This window comes from Lates calcarifer, linkage group LG6 (assembly GCF_001640805.2).
Source record: "Lates calcarifer isolate ASB-BC8 linkage group LG6, TLL_Latcal_v3, whole genome shotgun sequence".
Classification (NCBI taxonomy): Eukaryota; Metazoa; Chordata; class Actinopteri; family Centropomidae; genus Lates; species Lates calcarifer.
Genome location: NC_066838.1, coordinates 18,874,272 through 18,898,111, shown reverse-complemented (window position 1 = coordinate 18,898,111; position 23,840 = coordinate 18,874,272). Strand labels below are relative to the sequence as shown.

At 40.5% G+C, this 23,840-nt stretch overlaps 1 protein-coding gene across 2 annotated transcripts in view; it reads left to right on the top strand.

The window, feature by feature from the left end:
* Window positions 1–15,260, top strand: part of LOC108900190 (cadherin-4) — a 247,446-nt gene extending 232,186 nt beyond the window's left edge. For both annotated transcript variants that reach the window (XM_051071313.1, XM_051071314.1), the window contains exons 12-17: window positions 1,785–1,927; window positions 6,484–6,723; window positions 7,119–7,355; window positions 8,742–8,881; window positions 8,967–9,131; window positions 10,888–15,260. In XM_051071313.1, coding sequence (XP_050927270.1) covers window positions 1,785–1,927; window positions 6,484–6,723; window positions 7,119–7,355; window positions 8,742–8,881; window positions 8,967–9,131; window positions 10,888–11,094 — 1,132 coding nt within the window. In that variant the 3' untranslated portion in view covers window positions 11,095–15,260. The remainder of the gene's footprint in view (window positions 1–1,784; window positions 1,928–6,483; window positions 6,724–7,118; window positions 7,356–8,741; window positions 8,882–8,966; window positions 9,132–10,887) is intronic.
* The last annotated feature ends 8,580 nt before the right edge of the window (window positions 15,261–23,840 follow it).

Below are 23,840 nucleotides of genomic sequence, written 5' to 3'. Positions count from 1 at the left end.
AGCTGTTTCCCCCCGCTAAGCTAATCGTTTGCTGGCTTTAGGTTCATGTTTAGCATATGCACATTACAGTCGTATCAATCTTTTGATCTAACAGTCCCAAAATGTCATGTTATTCTTTCGATAAGTTCAACAGCATGTTGTTTTTTTACAAGAGCAGTCTTCCTGGTATTTGGGCGAACTGGTCCTTTAATTTCCTTCCGCTCAGTAAAATGTGCACCAGTTTGTCTGCCCTCCACTGGAAAGACAGAGAACATTTTTCTTTCAGCCCAGACAGAGAAAGTCAGTTTGGCATGTCAAAGCCAACAGAGATACAGTTGGACACAGAATAGCAGTAGGTATCAAGTCAGTCTTAATGAGGACATTAAAACCAGATCATACAGCCATGCTGCTTCTTCCGAATGTCACCTCTCCCTGTCCCTCTTTCCTCTCCCATCCCTTCCTGATCATTTCCCTCACCCTTTTATCCCACCCTCCCACTGTGACGGACTCAACTGTAGTCCTGGTGGTGATTTCACAGTCCGCCAGTTAGTGGCTGTGGGCTTGGCCAGCCTGTGTGAAACCGTCTAGAGTGTGGGAATGTCATCTATGTGATCCCCTTCCCCATACCACGCTACGCCTGGGATCATGCCCACTGCCTGCTGGGAAAATCCCACCTCCCTCACTGCAGGAGGGAGATTATACTTTCTGTCCACCCCCCTTCCTCATTGCCACCCACCCCTCCAGGTTTCCATTCTCCGCCATGTAAGTAGAAATGTACATCTTGTATTTAATCAAACACAAAGAAACAAGTGGGCTGTACACTGGCAGTAAGTACAATTCAATAAATATAAAAGCAAGGTTAAGGTCAAATCCATTTCAATTTGGATGGATTTAAAAGCTGGGAGTGTATGGTACATAACCACATGGCCTTATTACCCAAACTGACATTCAGTCAATGAAATCGGATTGATGTAGAAACCTTGTTGTGTAAGGCCAATGTGTCACATGTCCACGGATGGTGTTTCACACGTGAAAGTGATATTGCAGCCAGATGAGGTGGCAGCTGATGAACTCTGTATCACAGAGGGAATGAGACGGGGATGAGAAGATACAGACAGGGATAAGAAAATGTATGAATACAAAAGCACAGCAAGATGTGGTGAGGCGGCGTGGGTTGAGAGAGATCAGATAAAATTGAAAGTGTGGAACGAGCCAAAAGCGACAAAAGCCTGAGAAACAAGAACAGTTAGATCAGAGTGAGATTGGGATTCAATCCTGGAGATGATCCCCCTTTCCTTCCCTGCCCTTTATCCCAGGGGAGTGTCGCCACCTGCTACCACATCCACTTTCATGTTTGACGATCAGTACCAAGATTCTGTCTCCAGCCGGTGCACAGCTTCCCCCATACACCCATGGGAACTTTTGCAAACATACATGCGCTAGAACATCCATGTATATCGGGCAGTTTAGCTTTCTCTAGCATAAGAAAACACTTCCCAAGAATATGTGCATGCAACATGCACACACAGACAGTTGAAGCAGTGCTTAACTAGGGAGGTAATTGACTTCAATGCCTGGTACACAGGAGTGAAAAATGAGGTGAAATTGACTGTAGGCTGCAGGCTCTGGAGGAGAAGTCAATGAAGAATTAAACTGTGTGAAGGTCAGGCTGTTGGGATTTTGTGAGAGTGTGTATGTGCAGGCAATCTGAGTATGCACAGATGCAAGAGAAAATTTATAATTGCTTGTAAACACGGAAACCCTGGTGCTAACTCCTCCATCGATCTGTCCTTGTGTGTCTTTAGGTATTCAAAGCTGAACGACCCTGCTGACTGGTTGTCCATCAACAGAACCAACGGTCAGATTGTAACCACAGGCATGCTTGACCGAGAGTCCATCTATGTCAAAAACAACATATATGAGGCCACATTCCTGGCAACAGACAATGGTAAGAGGCTTGTTTAATACTTTTTTTCCCCATTTAAAATCTGACTAATCAACATTGCTGCTTCACATGGATCTTTTCTCTATCCTTTCCATTTATGTCCTTATTTCCAGTGTTACTACCATGCCACCTTCTCTACTCTGAATCCATTTACAACTTATCATTTCCACAGTGGACATCATGATTTATTTAGAATGTTGGCTATACTTGAGCAGAGGGAAGGGCAGTGTTGATCAAAAGATGCAGCTTTAGCATTTTTCTCTGTATTAAAGATGTGCATAGTTTTCTAACTCCCAGCAGTTATGGCACAGGAGCATGCAACCTGCAGTTTCTTATTAATGCATGCAAAAAATTCCAATTTGTTAAGAACATTATTTGGTACTACAGTTTAATATATGTCTAAACACAAACAAAGCATCCTACTAATCACTTTGAAACTTGCTCTTATTATTTTTAAAGCAATTACATTCTGTCTACGTTATGTATGTATCTTATGTATTATACTTGCATTTTATGACTGGAAGGTCACCTGTTAAAGTACCAGCAGCAGACATGTGGGAAGGGAAGTAAATGAGTGCCTGCAACAACCTACTATATATATGATAATAAAAATAGTAAATATTATAGTGAGTTCTTGAGTGTGGTACTCACTGTTTATCCCAGTTGAGTGATTTGGAATCATTCAGGAGCAGTAGTGATAAATATAGGTTAAAGTGAAAAATGTCAAAAATGTTGCTTTCTGTTTGTCAGCTAGTGTGTCTAACTGAATTCTAAAACAAAATCTTTAAGTTAAGCTACTTGAATATATGTAACATCTTGATAAAAATGAAGATATTTGTGGGGATTTAGAGGGATATAGGGTCACAGAAGCAGCACTCAAGTGCAATGTAGCTGGGTTAGAAACAATCCTGAATTCAGACAACAGGTCACACTGTTAAATCTTCTCTCCTCTTCTTTCTCCAGTTTCTCCCCTTTCCTCTGTCCCTGCCTGCCCCCGCCCGCCCACCCCCCCTTGTGTGGCGTATATATTCTGCCTCAAAGTTGAAACTCAAGCTTAACTAAGCACAAACTCAATCACAGCAAACAAATAAGTTCCTTTTTTCTCAAGTGGAAGTGAGTGCTTTTTCTCGAGTAGAAAAGGGAATGCTTTTTCCCTCCCCAATTGCCTTATCACTAATATGCAGTGCACTGGTGTGTTTACCTTAAGTTGAGCTGGCTTTGAAACATTGGTGTATTTATAGGTGTGAGCATGTGTGAATGCACTCATTTGCAACACGTTTATGTGAGCTTGTGAGTGTCTGTCTGTTTCTGTATATTTATTTGCGATGACTGACAATGTCAGACACCATGATGTGGAATCTGCTGTGATGAAGGGAGAGGCAGCAGGATTAGAGGCTGACACGTTCCTGTTGTTTGGACTTCACAAACACTTCATTTACTCCCTGTTTTTTCCCTCCCTTGTAATTTCCGGCTTTCTTCATCATTTCAAGTTGCCTATTTCCTTGACGAGACATTTTTTTTCCACCTGACCTCTGTAAAGTGAAGTATAGACCGACATATTACTACTAGTTTTGAGTGATAATGGGACTATAGTAAATCCAAAAGATGAGAACCCAGCAGTTCAAGTCATGTGTGTGTATATGTGTGTCTGTCTGTGTGTAAATCAGTCTGACTATGTGGGTGTTGCTGAGTGCCAGCCGTCATAACATGAGAGGGATTATGGTAAGAAGTACTATGAGACAGAAGTACTATGAGACAGGATAGTAGGAGGGGACATGGAGAGGTGGTGACAGCATGGTGCGAAGTACACTTGTACTCCCACCATTTTTATGATGACCCCCCCCCCCAAAAATAATCTGCCTGCTTCAGACCTTTCTGACACACACTTTTCACTCTTCAAACACCTATGGCATTGTTTATGTGTTTATATGCTCTTCAAAGAACATATGGTAGACTTGCTACAAGTCTTCTCACCATGCCTCACATCTCTGAGCCACCATCAAAAAAAAGGAGTTAATACAAATCCTTTTGAGGAATTTACACAAACATAATTATTTATTTAGCTGGTTAAAACCCACATAATTCTCCTATCAGCTGTGGCAAGCTGCTTCCACATGTCCCCCATACATGGCTGGGATTAACAAACCAGCAGAATGGGAAAGCCTCTGTGTATATTTGGTGCACTTGTGTGTTTATCAGCGTGTTTATGGTTCAGTGTGTAGATGTGTTAAATTTGAATTTAAGACTGTATGTTAAGTACGTCTGCTTATAACAATGCATATGCAAGCAGTCACTAATGATAAAACTGTTATATAATGATAATATGTAACTAGTGACAACCAAATGGGTTGCAAATGTATTTAAAGCAGTGGTTATTTTTAAAGGTAATCTTGAACATGGCGTGTCTTTTGTTATGAATGATGTAGTCATAATATAGACTATGATGTAGTCATAGTACATGATTATTGTCAGGGTAAGACGTATAGTATAATAGAATAATAGTATGAGTATGCCATCAATTCTAGAGACCTTGTGACGTAATAATGATGGTATAATAGGAATGTAATGTTACATTTTCTCGTTATAACTAATGACATTAATAGGTTTTAATACATATTGTCTTTTTATTTATGAAGATAAGATAAGATAATCCTTTATTAGTCCCACAATGGGGAAATTTACATTGTTTTACCGTCTATATAATGTGGTAGTTGTTCACTCATGTTTACTTTTGTCCAGTTGAAATAAAGTAGATGAAGTGTCACTTGTCTGTTGATGTATCTCTACACTGTGAAGCCTTAAACTTGGCCTTAACCTAACCCTTACCCAGACCTCAAAAATAAACTATTTTTCAACAATAATTTTTCCCAGACTCTTGCGGAACACCAAAACTCCAATGGCACAGTCCTGAGTGATCACTTGATAAGTGTTTAAGTCAGTTGCATTTTATTTTGTGATCTACATTACTAATGGTAGTATTACCAATCAGACAGTGCTCAAACTGTCAACAGAACCTCTTACACCCCTCCACCCACCCCCTAACTTTAACTGTGTCTTACTCTTCTTGTGGCAAACGTCTTGCTCTGTTGCCATGTTTAATTGGCAGATCTGTCAGCTTTGCATAAATCTTTGTAAATTACATCGCCCTTATCTCATCCCAGAGATGGGCCCTTGGGTCGCCTGATTCCAATGGCTCAGCCAGTGGGGCATGGCGGGGAAATGACTCGTAATTGGAGGCAGCTAAGGGTCGTCACCCCCTGACATGCACTCAATAAACAGCTCTGAGCTTTATACTGCTAAGCACTCTTTTTTTTTTCAGATTTCTCTGTGCTGCATTTTCATACCACACATACACATTCATGCATTCTTCTCCCCGCTCTGCTATCACACCCTCTGATTGTTTAAAGTGTCTATTCTTTACCTTCAATTCTCCATTAATGCTGTTGCTGATGGTCTGTTGCTCTGTTCAGTCAGTGCAGAGGGCGAGGATTGTGTCTGCAGATGAGGTGTGTGTCTGTGTGCACCAGTGCATGTTATTACAGTCTAAGGCTGACAATATTGTACTGAACCATCACCTGCAATGTCTGCCTACAGTCGAATCAGACAAAATTTCTCCAATTGCCTTAACAGTTTCCACAAAGTTACAACATGGACTCATGCAACATTGGTGTAAAGTCCTCAGGAGTTCATGCAAGAGAATATTACAACTCTAACAGTTCCCTAATAAGCAACAACTGCCCATTTGTATGTGTAATAAAATTGTTACTAAAGTTCTTGCATATACAATAAACCAGTCCTGTGCTATGGCCATTGTGTTCAGTTACACCTTTAGTGTGATATTTAGTTGTTTTTAAAAAAAAAAAAAATCCTATTCAAGAATGATTGATGAAATGTGAACAGGGACTAGTGTTTTTAAGTCCACTATATATGTAAGCGTGCACTGAAGATATCCTCTTAACACATAGTCATACAGTATGTGCATTTACAACTGTATATAAGTGACTGTGTGAGAATAGAGGACTCGCAATGAGAATGCCCGGTTCATCATTCAAGACATACATTGTTAATATTGCAGACAGAAGTGCCTCTATCTACCGAATCATAGCTGGCTCTCATAGAATTGTGTAAATACACACAGACAAGGACTTGTTTGATTGTGTTACAGTCATCATTATTGTACCTAAGACCTCTCTAGGCAATTGGATGTGCTGTGCCTGTATCTAGATCGACTGTGATGGGTTTGATTGGGCTGTAAGACTAAAAGAGGAGCTGGAAAGCACAAATGTCAGAAGTATTTCTGTCAATGGCAGACATTCTCCTGCAGCTCTACAGAAACCCTACTTCTAACACCACCACTGTGAATAAACATTGTTCCTTTCACCTTTTCTCTTTTGTTTTTTTGTCTCTCTCTTTATTCTCTTTCATTATTTGCCTCCCCTCTGCTGGCCTTCAACTCCTTTCCCCCCCTTTCCCTCCTCCTCTCGTCCCTTTTACTGCACACATCTTCTCTTGTCATCTTCTCCTTTCGTCATGATACTATTTTCTCTCCCTGCTCCCAGGCTCTCCTGCAGCCAGCGGCACAGGCACGTTGCAGATCTATCTGATAGATATTAATGACAACCCGCCGGCGCTCATACCCAAGGAGTCTCAGATCTGTGAGAGGATGAACAAGAACGTCAACGGTGTCAACATCACTGCCGCTGATGCCGACACGGACCCCAACGCTGGACCCTTTGTCTTCGAGCTCCCCAACTTCCCCACCAGCATCCGACGCAACTGGACTATTTCTCGGATCAGTGGTGAGGAGGTGTCAGTGTACAAGTACAGTTCCAGGGAAAATGGAAAATGTAGTAGGGCACTAGCTCAGAAATGTGTTCAAATCCCCATTATTATTTATAATAAACCTCATCAGACACTTACATTAGAAAGCTCCTTATATCTTTCTTATACCTTCCTATATATCAATATGAGTTAATTTACATGCAACTTTGCACATGTGATGTTGTGACTTTGTTTCATTTGCCATACTATGACACATATGGATGTTGAAAAAAATAGTCCAACTAATACTGCAATATTGATTTCAACCATATAGGAATTCATATGTGGAACCAATTTGCAAGATTACAGTTTTAGAGCAGTAAATATGATGAATAGCAACATCTAGTAATGTTTCCCTCTCTTCTTTACACAGGCGACTATGCCCGTCTGGGTTTGCGGTACCAGGTATATTTGGAGCCAGGCGTGTACGAGGTCCCTATAATCGTGTCAGACTCGGGGAACCCTCCATTGTCCAACAGGTCGGTTATCAAAGTAAAGGTGTGTCCCTGCGACGAAAATGGAGACTGCACCACTCTCGGGGCCGTGGCAGCCGCTGGCCTGGGAACCGGAGCCATCATCTCCATCCTGATCTGCGTCATCATACTGCTCAGTGAGTATCAGCCATTTTCATATCGAATTCACCCGCTGACACCTCACAACTCTCAGGCATGTCACACGCCCACACACACATATACGATGCGAAAAGTTACGGATGCTTGCAGTCGGCTTTGATTTGCCCCTCTGCCAGAAAAGTCAGCCATTACACATTCACCAGGCTGTAATACAACAACAGGAACAATACTTTGTATAACGGATGAATCTCTCGACTGCTGGAATTCTCTCCAGCATTTCCCTACAAGGAATTTTGTCTTCTTTTCCTGGTAGGGTAAATATCTGCTGCTATCTGTCTTGCCTGTGATTCATGCTGCTGGCTTACTTTGTTGCAGTGGGTTGCATTGTTCATACATATAGACAAATTGGCCTGCAGCTGTAAGACTTTTGACTCAGAGACTATGTTTTAAAATGTTATATTGTATGTAAATTATCCATTCTTGTCAATAGTACTGCAACCACCAACTTAAGTTTAGAATTAATTTATTTTTATGTTTATTTGATCAAGCTCTACTTGATCAAAGGATGACACATAAACAATACATAGATAATTTACATGAAAACAACAAAGCAACAAAATATTAAATCATAATGATAAAAGTTATATAATATTAATAAATAAAATAATGCTAAAACGAAAAGAAAGGTGGGAGGAAGAGTAAAGGAGGAACAGTTTGTATGTCAGTATTCATATTACTGTTTTCTGGTCAGGCACTGCTGTTGCTCATGGTTTAAGCATAAGAATTTCTTGGCCAAGGTTAGGGAAAGACCGTGGTCATGGTTGGAAAGGAATTATGAATAGCAGTTTTTCAGTGTTAAAGTTGCCCACTTTTTGGCTCCATCCATAACAGGTTTTATGTTGGTATAGTAACGTCACGCTGCAGCCACAAGAGGCAAACATGGGTTGTTTGTTCTTGATCGTTTTTCCTCCATCAATAACTAAGGAAGAGAGCTTGTTAACGTAAAATTAGGATCTTGTTAAATACATTTTCACTTTATTGGTATGCACAGTTTACTTTTAAGCCTCATAGCTTAAGGTATAGGAATGTCTCAACAACTGTTGGATGGTTTGTTTTATATATAAATTGTAATCATTTTGGTGACATGCTTACTTTATACTCATCAGATCAAAATATATCTTTGTCCAATGCTTTGGTTTATGACCAAATAGTGGAAAATTAATAATACTACCAGCAGCCTTAGCTGTACTTTGTGCATTGTGCTAATTAGTATGTGACCGTGCTAAGATGCTAAACTAAGTTTAGACTCCTGGTTATGTTAGTGACGGATGTTAAGTATTTCCAGATTGTCTGTTTTGTTTTTTGATGCAGGTTGTTGCAGCATACCCTGCAATTTTATCATGTTCATGTGTGTGCTGTTGCAGGCATGGTGCTGTTGTTTGTGGTGTGGATCAAGCGCAGAGAGAAGGAGAGGCAAACAAAGCAGCTGCTCATTGACCCTGAAGATGATGTCAGAGACAACATCCTCAAATATGACGAAGAGGGAGGAGGAGAGGAGGACCAGGTGAGATCCTGAGAGACATATATACACATGGTTTCTGTGTTGACCTGTGCCCTGCTTACATCTGTATGTCCCTGTGGCTGTGTAGGACTATGACCTGAGCCAGCTGCAGCAGCCCGACTCCTTGGAGCACATCATCAGCAAGCCCCCTGGTGTCCGCAGGGTGGATGAGCGTCCCATCATCCCCGAGTCCCAGTACCCAATTAGACCTGTTGTGCCCCATCCTGGAGACATCGGGGACTTCATCCACGAGGTGAATTTACACACACACACACACACACACAGCAGACACACACATTACATCTTGCATGTGCAAGAGTTCAACAGTCATTAGATTGCTCCTCCCTGCAGTGAGCTGGCCTCTCACTTTCACTTTCCTTCGATCTGACATATAATGTGATTACTCATTTCTGGATGCCGCTCAATAAGTAAACTCCAGGATGGTGATAGAATCATTGTAGAGTTTTGTTTTACTTTACAGCTGCTCTCACTGTGCCAGGTTTACTCTCACACACGCACACACACACACGTACTCGCTGTCACACACACAACTCCAGTGTTGGCACACTGATGTGAGAAAATGCTGATTGACAGACTCGTGACAACACGTTCACACTCGAGAGATGTTGGCAGCTGTTCAGCTTTGATCCATCCAGCCTTGACTCTCCCTCCCTTCCTCCCTCTCTCTCTCTCCTCCTCTCTCTCTCTCTCTTTCTCTCTCTCTCTCTCTCTCTCCCTTCCCCCCCCTCACTCACACATGTACTCACCTGATATTGCTCCAGCAGTCTGGTAAAACACAAACACAGCAAACACATGGTGTTCCTGCCACGCACTGTACCCTCGGGGGTTGAGGCTTTTTAGGTTTCTATCCGTAGCATCTCTCTGTATTCCAGTGAAGTGGATGAAGTCAAATTCTCTGCACCTGCCTAACCTTCAGGTCAATGGCACTCATTTGTCATTCTAAGAAACAAGTACAGGTTTGAGCATTGGCAGAAAACATCCAGACCACCTCACATCTTATTTATGAAACAGCAAAATATTGATGAATAAAGTTTGATCGTACATTGATAAATCACAACCAGGAACAATGATGCAGACACATTTACAACCCTCCATATCACAAAGAATTGTTTCTTAAGAAGCCTGTTTTTTTTCACTAAAATTATCCTATTGAATGCTAAAATTAAAAACCTGGCACCTACATTACCCACAAAGCAACTTGACCACCGACAGTTTGGCTGGGGATCCAGATTTGCTATCATAGTTATGATGGTTGGATTCTGAGATGCTAACATGCTGTCATTAGAGAGCTTTATGCAACTTTTTTCACATATGCAGTAGCTCTCCAAGAAAACAGACTGATGTATAAAATTGGTTGTACAACTCTGAGCTACTTGAGCATTACCATTTTATGCTACTTTAGCCATCCACTCCACCACATCCCTACATTTACCTATAATTACTGGAAGTAGCAGATTGAGATTTTGCATCCAAATGTGAGCTAGTAAACTGACCTCCAATTCATTCTTTACAGTGAGTGCTAATTTACACATAAAGGTCAGTTTAACAGCCATGGAGAGGGCTGCTCAGTCTGTGAAAACAGCTGTATAACGTCCTCTGACTCTGATGATGTCATAGTGATGTCATCAACGGGGGTTTCTCAGCTGGGGCTTGCAGACCACAAATTTATGACAAAAGGCATGGATTACAAGATGTAGGCGTTTATCGTGAAGAAAGGGAATGGTTAGGAAGGTTTGGTTGCATCATGGGAAATGTAGGAGCCAGCATTTTTTGAGCTTGACCCATGCTGGGGAATTTATGATCAGGAAATCTTGGCTTCTTTAAATTTTTCCTTTCTTTTTTTTCCTAATCTGTCTCTTGTGAGCACAGCACTGAATTGCTGGTTTCTAATAACTTGTTGCTTTACTATCACTTATCACCCTGCACTTCTATCATATTTTCCACGGTGAGCACTGACCACTGTCTTTCTTCATCTTCATCCTGTTTAGGGTCTGCGAGCAGCAGACAATGACCCCACTGCTCCTCCTTATGACTCCCTGCTGGTGTTTGACTATGAGGGCAGCGGCTCCACCGCTGGCTCTGTCAGCTCGCTTAACTCCTCCAGCACGGGGGACCAGGACTATGACTACCTCAACGACTGGGGCCCACGCTTCAAGAAGCTGGCCGACATGTACGGAGGAGGGGATGATGATTAAATCTGCCCAGTCACACATGCACACACACACACACACCCTCGTCCTGTCAGCTGGCCTGCCATGCTCTGTCCCCCTAACATTTGGGGCTGTTACACCCTTACTGAACACACGTTAACAACGACTTGTTCACACTGACCTACTGACTGACCAACCAACCAATCAAAATTACCCACCACAGAGGACCGGTGCCGTGAGTCAGTTTCGGGTGCTCTTCTCAACCGTCACCTGCTCTAAGCCTGTCTTAGACTGAAACGGAAGCTCTGAATTGCAGGCTTGTCATAGTTTGTATTTTCAAATTCTTGTGCTTTTGTTTCAGTTTAGGTTTTATGCTAGATGTGGGTTTTAGTAACTTTTGTCTGACTTTGTTTCTCCTTCAGTTTTTGCAGCTTTTTTTGTCCTCACTCCCTTTCGATTCGAGACGATTCCTAAGGGTTTTCACTTTTCCCTTGCTGTCAGCCCCTGCCTGCCTCTCTGTAGGAGCTTTAGGTTGAGCTGCTTGCTTTGTCTGAGGGGAACAAAAGGAAAAAAAATGAACACAGATATGAAAGTCCTTCCTTGTATGGAAGGCCCTGGTTTATTCTTTCTTGAACTTGAATTACTTAGAACAGAAGCACTGTTGTTTAAAAAGTGCCTTCAGTGGTGCGTATTTTAGCAGACTCCCGCTAACTCAGGATTGGTTGCCATTTTCTGGGCTTACATGGCCCCCGTATGACCCCTGACCCTTTAACTCAGACCTTCCCCTTCTTATTTCTGTCGTCCTGCAGGGCTATGGTAGCTGCGGGAGGTGTCAGTGCTGGTTTCAGAGGAGCATTGACTTTGGCTTACGAGGGCGCTTTATGTAGACGTACTGTACATAGGCTTACAGTTTGTCTGTAAGTTATGGACAAATCATTAACTTTTCAAGTCAGGCATATCTGTGCTCCTAGATCACAGCCAACTTGAATGTGGTTATTGAGAATCACAAAAATACATTACGGGACTGTCTTAGAGAAGAAATGCATTGCGTGTCTTTGTTTGTTGTGGCTTCAATAGCAGCTGTGTTTGTTTTGAGCTCTCAGTATTTGCACCTAAAACTTGATAAGGCTTGTTACTAAATTTTGAAGATTGACAAGTCAAGTGTGTTACCTCTATAATGTTACTGTGTATGAAGTACATATGAGGGTTATTTAAGGAGACTTCGCCTTTAAGATAATTTAAGGTTTGCATGTTTATCCCTCCGCCCAAAGGTTATTAACATGGCACCAGTTATTGTGTGGTAAATGTGTCAAAGAAAACTATATAAACTGTACAAACATGAGGGAAGAGAAAATACTAGATGACTTCAAATAGGTCTGATAGCGTTACATACAGAGTGGTGAGCTTGTCTGGGCCACATTCTGAGCCCCCAGTCTCTCTTCGCCCCCAACCCCCCACCTTTTTTTTCTTCCTTTTTACATTCTTGTTGTTGATTCAGTGTTTTTTTTTCTCGACAAACTTTTTAATATACAAAACTTTGGTGCTGGTCCCTGTCACAGAAACTGGGAGGAACTGAGCCTCAGCCAGGGATTTAGCGCCTTCGCAATCTGTCTCTCTTCAGGCAGCATTTCATTCATCTGAAATTTTCTCCTGAAATTTTTGGCTGCAAGTTCAAGAGGTTTTGAAAAGAGAAGCTAGAGGAAGGGAAAGTCTGTTATGAAGTTCTGCGCTTTATCAAAGCAGACTTGCAAAACTAAAGCTTCAGTAATAGCGCTTTAAAAAGACAGACATTTTGAAAGACAGTTGTGTTGTGACTTAATGAAAAAGCAGCACCACCCATGGGCTTTTGTAATCATATTTCAGCACCCCAGAATTGCATATACATAAAAAACTGGGGGAGAAAGAGCTTTAGCCTTTGTATTAAATTATTTAAATATGCAAAACATTTTGCAGAGGGACCAGGGAGATGCTGGTGAATGATAGAAAGGTTTAATCATTCCTTATCTTCTGAGTGCCCATTGAAATGCTCCTCTGTGGTCGCCTGTTTCAACTTGATGTGGATTGACCAGCTCTTCTATTAATTATGAATACGATGAATGCTTGGAGGAAATCTCCCTAACGACAGTGTTCTTCAGATGGTGTGATGAGAGGGATTCTCCGCTCGTATTCCTTTGTATCCTGCTGCTTTTCAACTGTTCCTCACCTGCTAACGGTTCATTTAAGCAATCTTTAGTTTTTCCCAAATGGTCATAAAAATGGTAGAATGAGCCTGCTGTGAGAAAAAGTAGCTTAACTACCATTTCACAGTGGACAGAAAATAATTGACAAGAGATAAATGGAAAATATTACCAGTTAATGCAAATATTCATCATGCCATTAAAAAGAAATAAGGGTGAGAGTGTGATTTGACTATAAACAAGGGAAGGAAGGTCAAAGTATGATTAATAAGGTTAACAGGGTAGGGATCTCTTCATTTAGATTCGTAGATAAATGGGTGTAAATTGCACCTTGCAGTACAGAAACTGACAGCAGTGATTTTCAGGAAAGCTGTCAGCTGAGAGCAGGAACAGTAGACATGAGAAAAGGAGTGGTTCCCACAGCCTGCTACTGGATAAGCTCTTATCTATCCGTTTGCTCCTCAGCGTATAGAATTATCTTCACAAAATAAACACAGCTGTTACTTTCTGCTTTTTGTGATTATTTCTGACATATAAATGTTGTACATACGGGACATTTTTATACAATTGGTGAAATGATTTATCTGTTTCTGTGTAGTCCTTTCCATTTTCTTTCGCTCTAGTTTTGTTTCAAATAAAAACTTGGCAAGGTATATCTCACCACCAAGAAGCCATGTGCATTTAAGAGAATCTATACGATTCTAAACGAGCTTACAGCCATACTCGTGTCGCTGTTCAAATTAATCATGGTGAAGAGGTTCCATTTCAAAGCAACCTGTACAGTCTATACTAGCACACACTCACTCCCCTTAGGCCTTATTGTATATATGTGAGTGTTCTATTATATAACCCCTTCAACATTGTTCTAATTCAGCTGCAGAGCTCCAACATTAGTGAAGGCTGTCTGGCATTCACAGGATAAAGACATGCTTCATGAAATGCTCTTTTATCAGACCACACACACACACATACACACAAACACTTACTTAACACAAGGTAACTGATTACCTTTATAACCGTGTCATACTTACATACATGACACAACGCCATTATGATGCTGAATGTTATCAATGACATGCAATGACACAAGGCAGCAAATCATCAGCGGAGTCAAACTTGACCCCCATTTAAATGCAATTTGTGAGGGGAAATGAAGGAAGATTGATCATTACTTGTTACATACTTGGTCCACTTGTCTTATTGATGTTCCCTTGCTAAAATGAAGGGAGAATTAGCGAATGAGAATGAAGGGAAGAACTATCGCACTGTTGGTTATAGTCCATCCCTGTCTTCTGGCTGTGTCAACGACGGCTCCTCTGCCTCTCTGACTGGTGTTAGTTAAAGGACATTTGGTCTCACTCTGGACACTGCCTGACCATGGACACACACATGACGGGAGGCTCCAGCAGAAGCCAGACTTTTGTCCTGCTTTGGCCAGAATTAAAAAGACAGGCAGCAGTGTTTCATAAGTTCCCCCAATACTGCTCAAGTCCAAGTGTACATAATGTAGTATTTGCTTGAAGCTAAACAGACTGAGTTAGGCAAACTGTAACTGTACAATTGGAGCTTTTTGCATGTGTCTTTTTATAATGGACAGATGAGTTCTATTACAGTAATCATACAACATTTTAAAATGTGTCGCAGCCCGCATGACCGAGGTTGCAGTCCAGAAGGGATTCTGGTGTACCATACTCACATAGTTTCAAATGGAGGAGAAAAAAAAGCTGAAAAAATAATTGCACAGTTATCAAGTCAAAAGACTTCTTTTGTAAATTGTCAACAGCACAAATATTTTGTATTGTTGTTTGTACCATTTTGTAAGAAAATGAAGAAAAAAAAACAAACAAACAAAAAAAAATGGAAAGAGTCTGTTGTTTCAAGCGTGTGTTTATAGTGCCACTGCAATCTTGGTTTCCAAATACCGTACAGTACATGCGCAGCCTTGCAGATCAACCTTGTAATATAGACGCTGAGCTGGAGACTCCCTGTCAGCACCATGTGTTATAAATAAAATTTCCCCTCCTTATAAGAAAACTGGCTCCTGTCTCTTCTTTGTCACCCACTGATTCCTGCAAGCGATGCATTCCCTCACACTCGTGTTATTTTTAAAGTGCTAATGTGATTATTTTGCCCAGAAATTTGTTACATAAACTGAAAATAGTGTCTCTCAGCCAGGCAACTTTATACTGTGTTAAGTTTCAATTTAGTTCAAAATTTTTACATGTGTACGTACATAGTTTCGTGATACATTTAGTGTGAAGCGCTGCCTTTTTTGATACTCACCCTAACCCTACAGTATACAGGATTTAATCTTAAGCAGTCTTACAGTATATAGAGCTACACCTGCCTTCATAAAGTGAACATACAAAGTGTATGTTAACTGGATTATACTGTAAGAACACATCAGCTGAGGACCAGACTCTTCTCTGGAGAAAGGGATGAAAAAACTGCAGGAATGTGATCAAACACACTTTTGTTTTTTCAAGTTTGGATTTCCACAGTGAATGACAGAGCAAAGCACTACTTATAGGCGAAAGAGGTATGTATATACTCTTACATAGAGGCACACATGCTGTGTGTACTTGAATGCTGGCATTAACTCAGACACCTATATTGACAGATGCACGTCACTGTGGCAGTGCACTAACTGAGGTGCACAGCTTGTCCCTTAGACATAAATGGTCTTGCATTAAAAGCTAGAATAATGTATTCCAGGAAACATTTACACAACGTTAAAATCAAAATTTAAAATTATGATGTGCTTCTGTTTACACAGGAAGGTTTAATATGTGGATGATTGAGTTTCATATTCCAAATTAGTTTAAAAGCCAGCCATGAACAAACATAAGCTAAAATGATCAACACAATTAAGACTGTTCATTTGTCAACTGTGCCTGACAGGGTCGTCTTCCAAGGTGGGATAATGAAGTCTTCCTAAGCTGAAGCAGACGAAAATGCAGTGGCAGAACAAAGAGGTGCATTTCATTTCCTTTTTTCCTTCTAATTTCATCTTTAATGCCTATAGTTCACTTTCACCTTACAAATGTCAACAGATGTGCTATTATAGAAGCTACACAGCTGTATGAGACTACAAAACCATAAAATTAGGATTTTTTTCAGCACCTCTTCTGCTTTTTCTTTTCTTGTGTTAACTGTATCTCAACGATGTTTGTTGTTGAACTTGAAATGTAATATTTAGGACAAAGGAGTCAAACAATGTGACGGTGTGAAATGTGTCATTGGTAGCAAACCTACAAAGAATTGTCACCTGAATCAGCAACTTCCCTCATCTTTACAGAGCTTTATAGCAAGTTTCAACTCATTTTTTATCTGTCCAGCACACAGCAGAACAGCAGACAGATACCAGCTGGTAAACTTAGTGGAGCATTTAGAAGCTAAATAGGCAGATACTTCCATCAGGAGTTGGTGGAAACCAAAAACAGAGCTAAAAGAGGGTGAATCAAGTTGCCAGATGCACAACTCAAAATGAACAGTAATGCTGCTCTGTGACTGCTGGACCTGTAATCACGCAACTGTCTGCCAACAAGTCATAGTCATATTAACTTAAAGGTGCTATTTTTCTCTTCCACGGAACATGGCTTCCTGCCAGAAACTGGTTGTGGTGATAGTCACTTAGTACTTTCAGCCATCATTGCATTTACAAAACAAGAGGTTAGAATATGTCCTCCTAGTTTTGCTAAACTTCAGGCAGTGTGGACTCTACAGTGACTTGTAATCAGAAAGTTATAAGATATAGCAGCCAGGCCAGGATAGCTGTTTAGCATGTTAACTTCAGTAAAAAAAAAAAAAAAAAAAAAATTAAAGAACAAAAAAAAAAGAAGTGGTATAACAAGAACATTGCCATTGCTTTCCAGTACTGCAGACAGCTCTTGGCAAGTAAAGGAATGAAGTTTGATGCTGAACTCATAACGTTCCTGGTGGTTGGTGAGTAAACCGCTCTCTTTGCTAACATTGGCTATGTAGCGATAGCAAAACTCACTCATAACTCCTGTAAAAGTGTTTTGTGCTTCACAACTTGTTTCCATAGCCCCTAAGTATATCGAGCACATTGTTTAGTATAATGATACATGATTTGTAGTTTATCAGAATCAGAATCAGCTTCATTGTCATTATACAGAAGTACAATGAAACTGTGAGGCTACCCTCCAAGACAAAAATATAAGATCAATAGAAGAAATATAAAAAATAAAATAAAATATATAATAAAATATATAGATATACAAAATGTGAAATAAGCAGCGTATAAAGGGAGTAGTGCAAATAGTTTATGGGCTAAAACCACAAATATGTTGCTGGCGCTGCACCTCGAACTGAATCATCTCATACTGGTTGTCAACAGTAAAACCTCTTTACTGACATATTGGTTCTGTTTTAAATCTTAATCCAATGATGGACCCAATGAAAACAGGGGAAACCTGAAGGTAGAAAAAGAAGAAATCAGTCAGCAATCAGCACAGGCAGTCAAGACAGCACGAGGAAAGGGATGAGATGACCCTCACTTGTTCTATTTTAGCACATCAGGTCAATGAAGCAACAGCAGACTGCATCTCCTCCTCATTGATTGACCTGTCAGACCATGTCAATGCACACGCAGCGCAGAATAAGCCCTGCTGTTACACACTTCTCACACAAGCTCACGCAAGCACACAAATCTCCTCTCCTCACACTACAAGAAAGCTGAGGGTAAAGTGAAACCAGCTCCTGCCCTCCCACCAGCCAGTCTGTGGGGTTGACAGGAAAAGTCAAAATGGATTAATTCAGCTAACAGTCACATGATAATCAGAATTGCCCCATGCTGTATTTTGACCCTGTGTGGATTTACATGTGTGGATGGTTCACAGCTGATATTGATGTGCACCGCAACTTATTTTACCAGCTTTACCAGCTAAGGTCTGCAGATCACCACTTTCTCTACATAGCTACTATCTGGAAAGGAGGTTAATTTTTAAAATGTCTAACTTGACTGAAAATAGTTTAATTCTCATTAAAGGGATTGTTCAACATTTTGGGAAATGTGCTTATCGTTTTTTTTTTTTGTTGTTGTTGTTTTTTTTTCCTCGTAGAGAGTGAAATAAGACCACTCACCTATCCATCGATGAAGTATGTAGGTACAGCTACATTAGCTCAAAGACTGAAAACAGATAGCCTGGTCATGTCCAAAGGTAACAAAGGGATTGGACAGAAAAGCAGGAGCCTTTATTGTCACCATTTGGAGAAATTTGTCTCAGGCATTCGAGAGACAGAAACACAGGCAACGCAGAAGCACACTGATTATATTTTACATAAATGTAATGGGAAAATGTTGATAATTTCTATATTTGGCAAGTCACAAATATATTGATAATGAACATGTAAGTAAAACAAGGTGACAGCATTTATGTCTATGTGACTGTAGCATTATAGAACTTTTTCATGGCTATGTATAGGCACTCACAGCACTCCAGAGACCATGTTCTGGTTTAATACAGAAAATTTACAATGGCAGCCTGGATCTCTATCATTAAATGCACAAAGTATCATGGCAAGTCTCCGTCTGATCAGATTTTATTTTGGCTAGAGTAATCAAACTCGGTTAAAGCAGACCCAGACAAAATACACACACAAACATACACAACTGGTACTGTGACTGTTGCCAGGAGAGATGATATCGTCATATAATGTGAGTGGGGGGGGATTAAGTACTGTGTTCTCTCTCTTTGTGCACTTGACCCAAGCTTCTTGTGATGTTAATGTCACTGACATCACCAGTAACTGCATTTTGTAAAAGCTTATTATATCGCTGCTGAATGGATGGGTCAGCATTAACCAAATTCTAGACTCTATAAAAGCAGCAATTAATTTTTCCATTTTAGTGAAAAAAAGGTGTATTTTTGAAAAACCATGCAGCTGACACTTAACTGAATTCATTCATGTTTTCCTGTTTGGCAAATAGGCACAAAAATATTGGAAAAACTAATTCACTCCTGGTGATATTTGATTTGATGATGAGTAGAAGAAACTGTGTATTCTGCAAAGGCATAAAAATCCCTTCAAACTTCTCTGACTCATATATTTTACCTTCCCAAATGTTAACTTTTCTCTCTTTTGTGTCTGAAAATTGTTTTTGTCCCTGTGGATGACCCTTATATATAACTGTCACTTCAAATTATTCTTCAGAGAACATAAATGCTTTGATTAAGAACAGTGTTTCCATTAATCAGAGCAGTAATAAAAAAAGTTAAGTTTGAGTCATTCAGTGTCCCACCATAATCACAATGATTTATTAAACATAGCAAGTTGTGGTAACGACATCATTTATTAAGCTAATTACTGCCTTAATCTCTCTGTCAACACACTTATCTTCGTATAACACACAAGTGGTTCTTATATAAACTTCATATACTAAAGTCTACCTACAAGTGAACTCTGTCACATCCATCTGGTGGATTCAATTAAATAATGATAAACCTTCTCAGTATGTATCCATAAAAAAGACACAAAGTTAGCAAAAATGTAAAATTCAATTGTGTTGCAGAATTTTTTTTTTTTTTTTCATCCAATAGACTATCATGTAACCCCTCTCCCCTCCAGCCACCAGTTGAAAACATACTAATACTCAATTACAAGCAATTGTCCTGTATTCAAACTGTTACTTTGAGTACCTGTGCAAAAGTAATATAATTGAAGCATCATGTACATGTACTTTATTTTTGGGTGATAATCACTGATGCATGAACACATAAGCAGCATTTTACTGTTGTATCTGGGGCTAATTTTAAACACTCTATAGACTGTTAGTTGTTAGTCTAATCTATGACAATGCATCATATATTTAAGATGTTCATACATTCGTGTGTAAAATACTAATTAACAAGAAATATGTGACTCTAGCTATCAAACAAATGAAGAAGAGTATTCACCTCTAAAATGTAGTGGATTGGTACAGCAAATACACCTATATATAACTGGATTGTACCACCACAGTAGACATCCATGTCGTACTGTACACATGATGACATTTACACGGACAAACATTTTCTGCATGTTTATGCAAGTTGCTTCAGCATGTAGATACTGTATCTGTCAGGGTACCTAATTCAAAGTTCATGCTTTCTCATGATGATGACTTTATCAGCTGAACCAGACAAGATGACTCATACCATAGATTCTGTCACATAATGAACAATGCAAGAATAATGGACTAACAATCATTTAGATTTCTTGCTCAGTGTTTTGGATAACTAATTACACAAGTGTCTGAGATAACACTGTAACAGAACAGATGAATTTTGAATCAATAAACTTAAACAAAATTAATAATACAAATATTAACTTCCAGACTGGCAGTACAGGGGATTTTATCTGAGCTAAGCCTTGATGTCAGAACTGACAACATGCATCAGACGGATGTTTCAGATGTTTCCCTTTTGCTTAGATATATTTTTTTATCAATTCTTTCTTCTTCTTCTTTTTAGCTTAAATTAGAAAACACATTGCTGCAGCATTTTCAATTCTTTGTAGAATGTGGTGTTATAGAAACTTCAAATAGCAAACTATCAAAAGCATCACAGATGTGCACTTATTGTGTATATTTTTGATCTAACATAAGCATGTAGCCAGGTGTGTGTGTGTGTGTGTGTGTGTGTGTGTGTGTGTGTGTGTGTGTGTGTGTGTGTGTGTGTGTGTGTATGTATGTATATATATCTTCCCTGGGGGAGCTCTGTAGACACAGTTGGACCAGTCATCCATCTATCCATACCATTTCCTCATATTCTCCATCAGTGACTTTCATTTCCTCTATGATGGCCTGAGGATGTCAGGGACAGAGGAGGTTGTGGGAAAGAGGGAATGGGCCAAGTCTGACTGGATATCCATCTAACAGCTGCTTTAGTGGACTGTCGGACCGCCTCTGGACCCAGACATAGCACACATAGAGTGTAATAGAGATGGCAGGGGCAGCCTGTGTTCTGAGTCGTCTCCAAGTAATGCATTTACTCTGAATGATCCAAAGAGCACCGCTCTGTGTAATAAGAATAAACAAATAGCCACAGCACATTGGCTTTATTGTCTTACATCAGTGCTGATTTATTCACAGCCATGGTGGGCTATTGTATGTAGATTGCCTGATGCCCCCGCAGTGAACTCCTCATCTAATCCCTTCAGAGAGTAACTGCACTGTAGGGGAGGAGTGGGCTCTCAGGAGAAATGAGAAAGGGTTCAAACAGTCAAGAGAACCACAAAACCACGCTGGGGAAACAATCCTGAAACTTTACACTGGCCTTTCCATGGGTCACCACATCAACAAAAGACATTTGATTCATACAGAGTTTTCTAAAGAAGACACGGTTCTGATGGCAGCAGCAGGTAGGAGGTAGAGTGTAATGATGTGATGAGAGTCATTTCAAAGGGGCATAAAGGCATCTAAAAGCTGAGATTGGAAGCGATAATGTTTCATCCCCAGGTCAGTGAGACCACACCCCAGAGAGAACAGCTGCAGCTGACCGCATTATGGCTGGCGAGGGACAGAGATAAAGGAGTGAAGCTCTGGGCCCATAGTACTGCCCGAAATCAGATTTAGATTCCATTCTTACATCCAAATCATATTATGCTCCACAGCTATTCACAGAGTAGCCATCCATCACTCACATACACACATACTGTCAACATGATCCGACCATCTGTCGGTACTTACCTACACAGAGCTTCAAGATATGGCCCTGATGGAGCAACCGTTATTAGCTAGTGCTTTGACATCTTCTCGGCTGTGCGTGTGTTTTGCTGTGGAGAACGGATAAATCGCTGCATCAACACATTGAACTATATTAATAATAAATAAACAATTCACATGCAGACAATTTATTTCCCATTAAAGGGGACTGACGCGTTTGATTTATGAGATCTTGGTGTAACAATAAATGCTTTGCTTCCATGACTAAAATCTGAAATATTAATCTGAAGATACAGCGTTGAGAAGTAGTACAATAGACAGGCTGAGAAAACCCCAGACAGGAAAAAAAAAAAAGTTCTTATTGTTTTGCTGGGTGTGAAATGTCGAACATTCAAATCCCTTTTGTACTCTCTTGCTCAGCTCCAAATCTTCCATTTTCCTCATTTCCACGCAAGATGGAGCCTCAAGAGTTTACAGTCTCCCTTATGGGGGACTTAACTAATTGCGTCTCTATCTTCCTTTGGCTTGTTTTATGTTACTACTGAGCTCTTTTAACTAAATTTCACAATGGCTTGTGTAATCACTGCAGCCTCTAGGACTGGAAGTTTCCAAGTTTGGAGTTTTAACAGTGTTCTGTCCAAAAGATATCTATTCCAAATCTCCATTCTGCACAAATGAGACATTCTGTAGATAACCGATACTCTCTACTTCACCCCGTTCCCCTCTGACTGCTAAAGATGTACAGATCAAAACCCACATTCCTCCCGCTGTGTTTATGACTGCTCTAACAGTAAAAGGTCAGCCGTTGATTGGTGCACTGTGTGACCACATAATCAAGGAGGCGGATGATTTGAGATGGCTCTAAGATGAGCCACCATTTAGCTCAGGGAATAATGTGCAGTATTTCAAAGGGTGAAGCTGGTTGCATTTTTTATAAAGATGTTCCCCATTCCCTCATTTATTGCGAAATTTCACCAGCTGTGAGGAAACAGTAACGATGAAAACATCACTTTAAGTGATAAGTGAAAATATAAAATATACACATACAGCTATAATAAAGTTAATGCTAATATTAAAGTACAAATTGATCACTGCTGTGTTGTTGCTCTGCTCCTGGGAGAAACTAATAGAAATATTATCAATATTTTTTCTTATGTATTTGCTGAATGCTCTTAAGAAGAGGAGTGTGTTCGGTTTGGGGGCCTCAGAATCACCTCGCTGCTGTTTGCAGACGATGTGGTTCTGTTGGCACCATCAGACTGTGACCCCCAGCATGCACTGGAACGGTTTGCAGCTGAGTGTGAAGTGGCTGGGATGGGGGTCAGCACCTCCAAGTCCAAGGCCATGGTTCTCTGCTGGAAAAGGATGGATTGCTCCCATCAGGTTGGGACTGAATGGTTGCCTCAGTAGAGGCGTGAGAGTATCCAGCGGTCTTTTTTATGGTAAAGAGCCACTGCCCCTTCATGTTGAAAGGAGTAAGTTGAGGTGATTCAGGCATCTGATCAGGGTGCTTTCCATTGGAGGTTTCCCGGGCACGTCTAATTGGTAGGAGGCCCCATGGTAGACCTAGAAAGCACCGGAGAGACAGCATATCTTATCTGTCCTGGGAACACCTTTGGATCGCACTGGAGGAACTGGAAAGCATTCCTAGGAAGAGGGATGTCTTGGCAACCTTGTACCTGCTGCCATCTCAACCTGACTCTGGCTAAGCAGTAGAAAATGGATGGATGGATGATCACTCTGCTGTGCTCAGCTTACTTTGTCTGCTGTTTGGTGCCAGGCAGGTAGCACACATTGGACTTACAGAATCTTTTGTAACTGAAAACAACTTTTTCCTGCAACTGATAATACCACTGATGAAAGCAGTAAGAGTGAACCAAATAAACCAAATAATGTGGCTGCCTAGAAATGCAAAATCATCTGAATGGTAACACCTGAGCGACCGA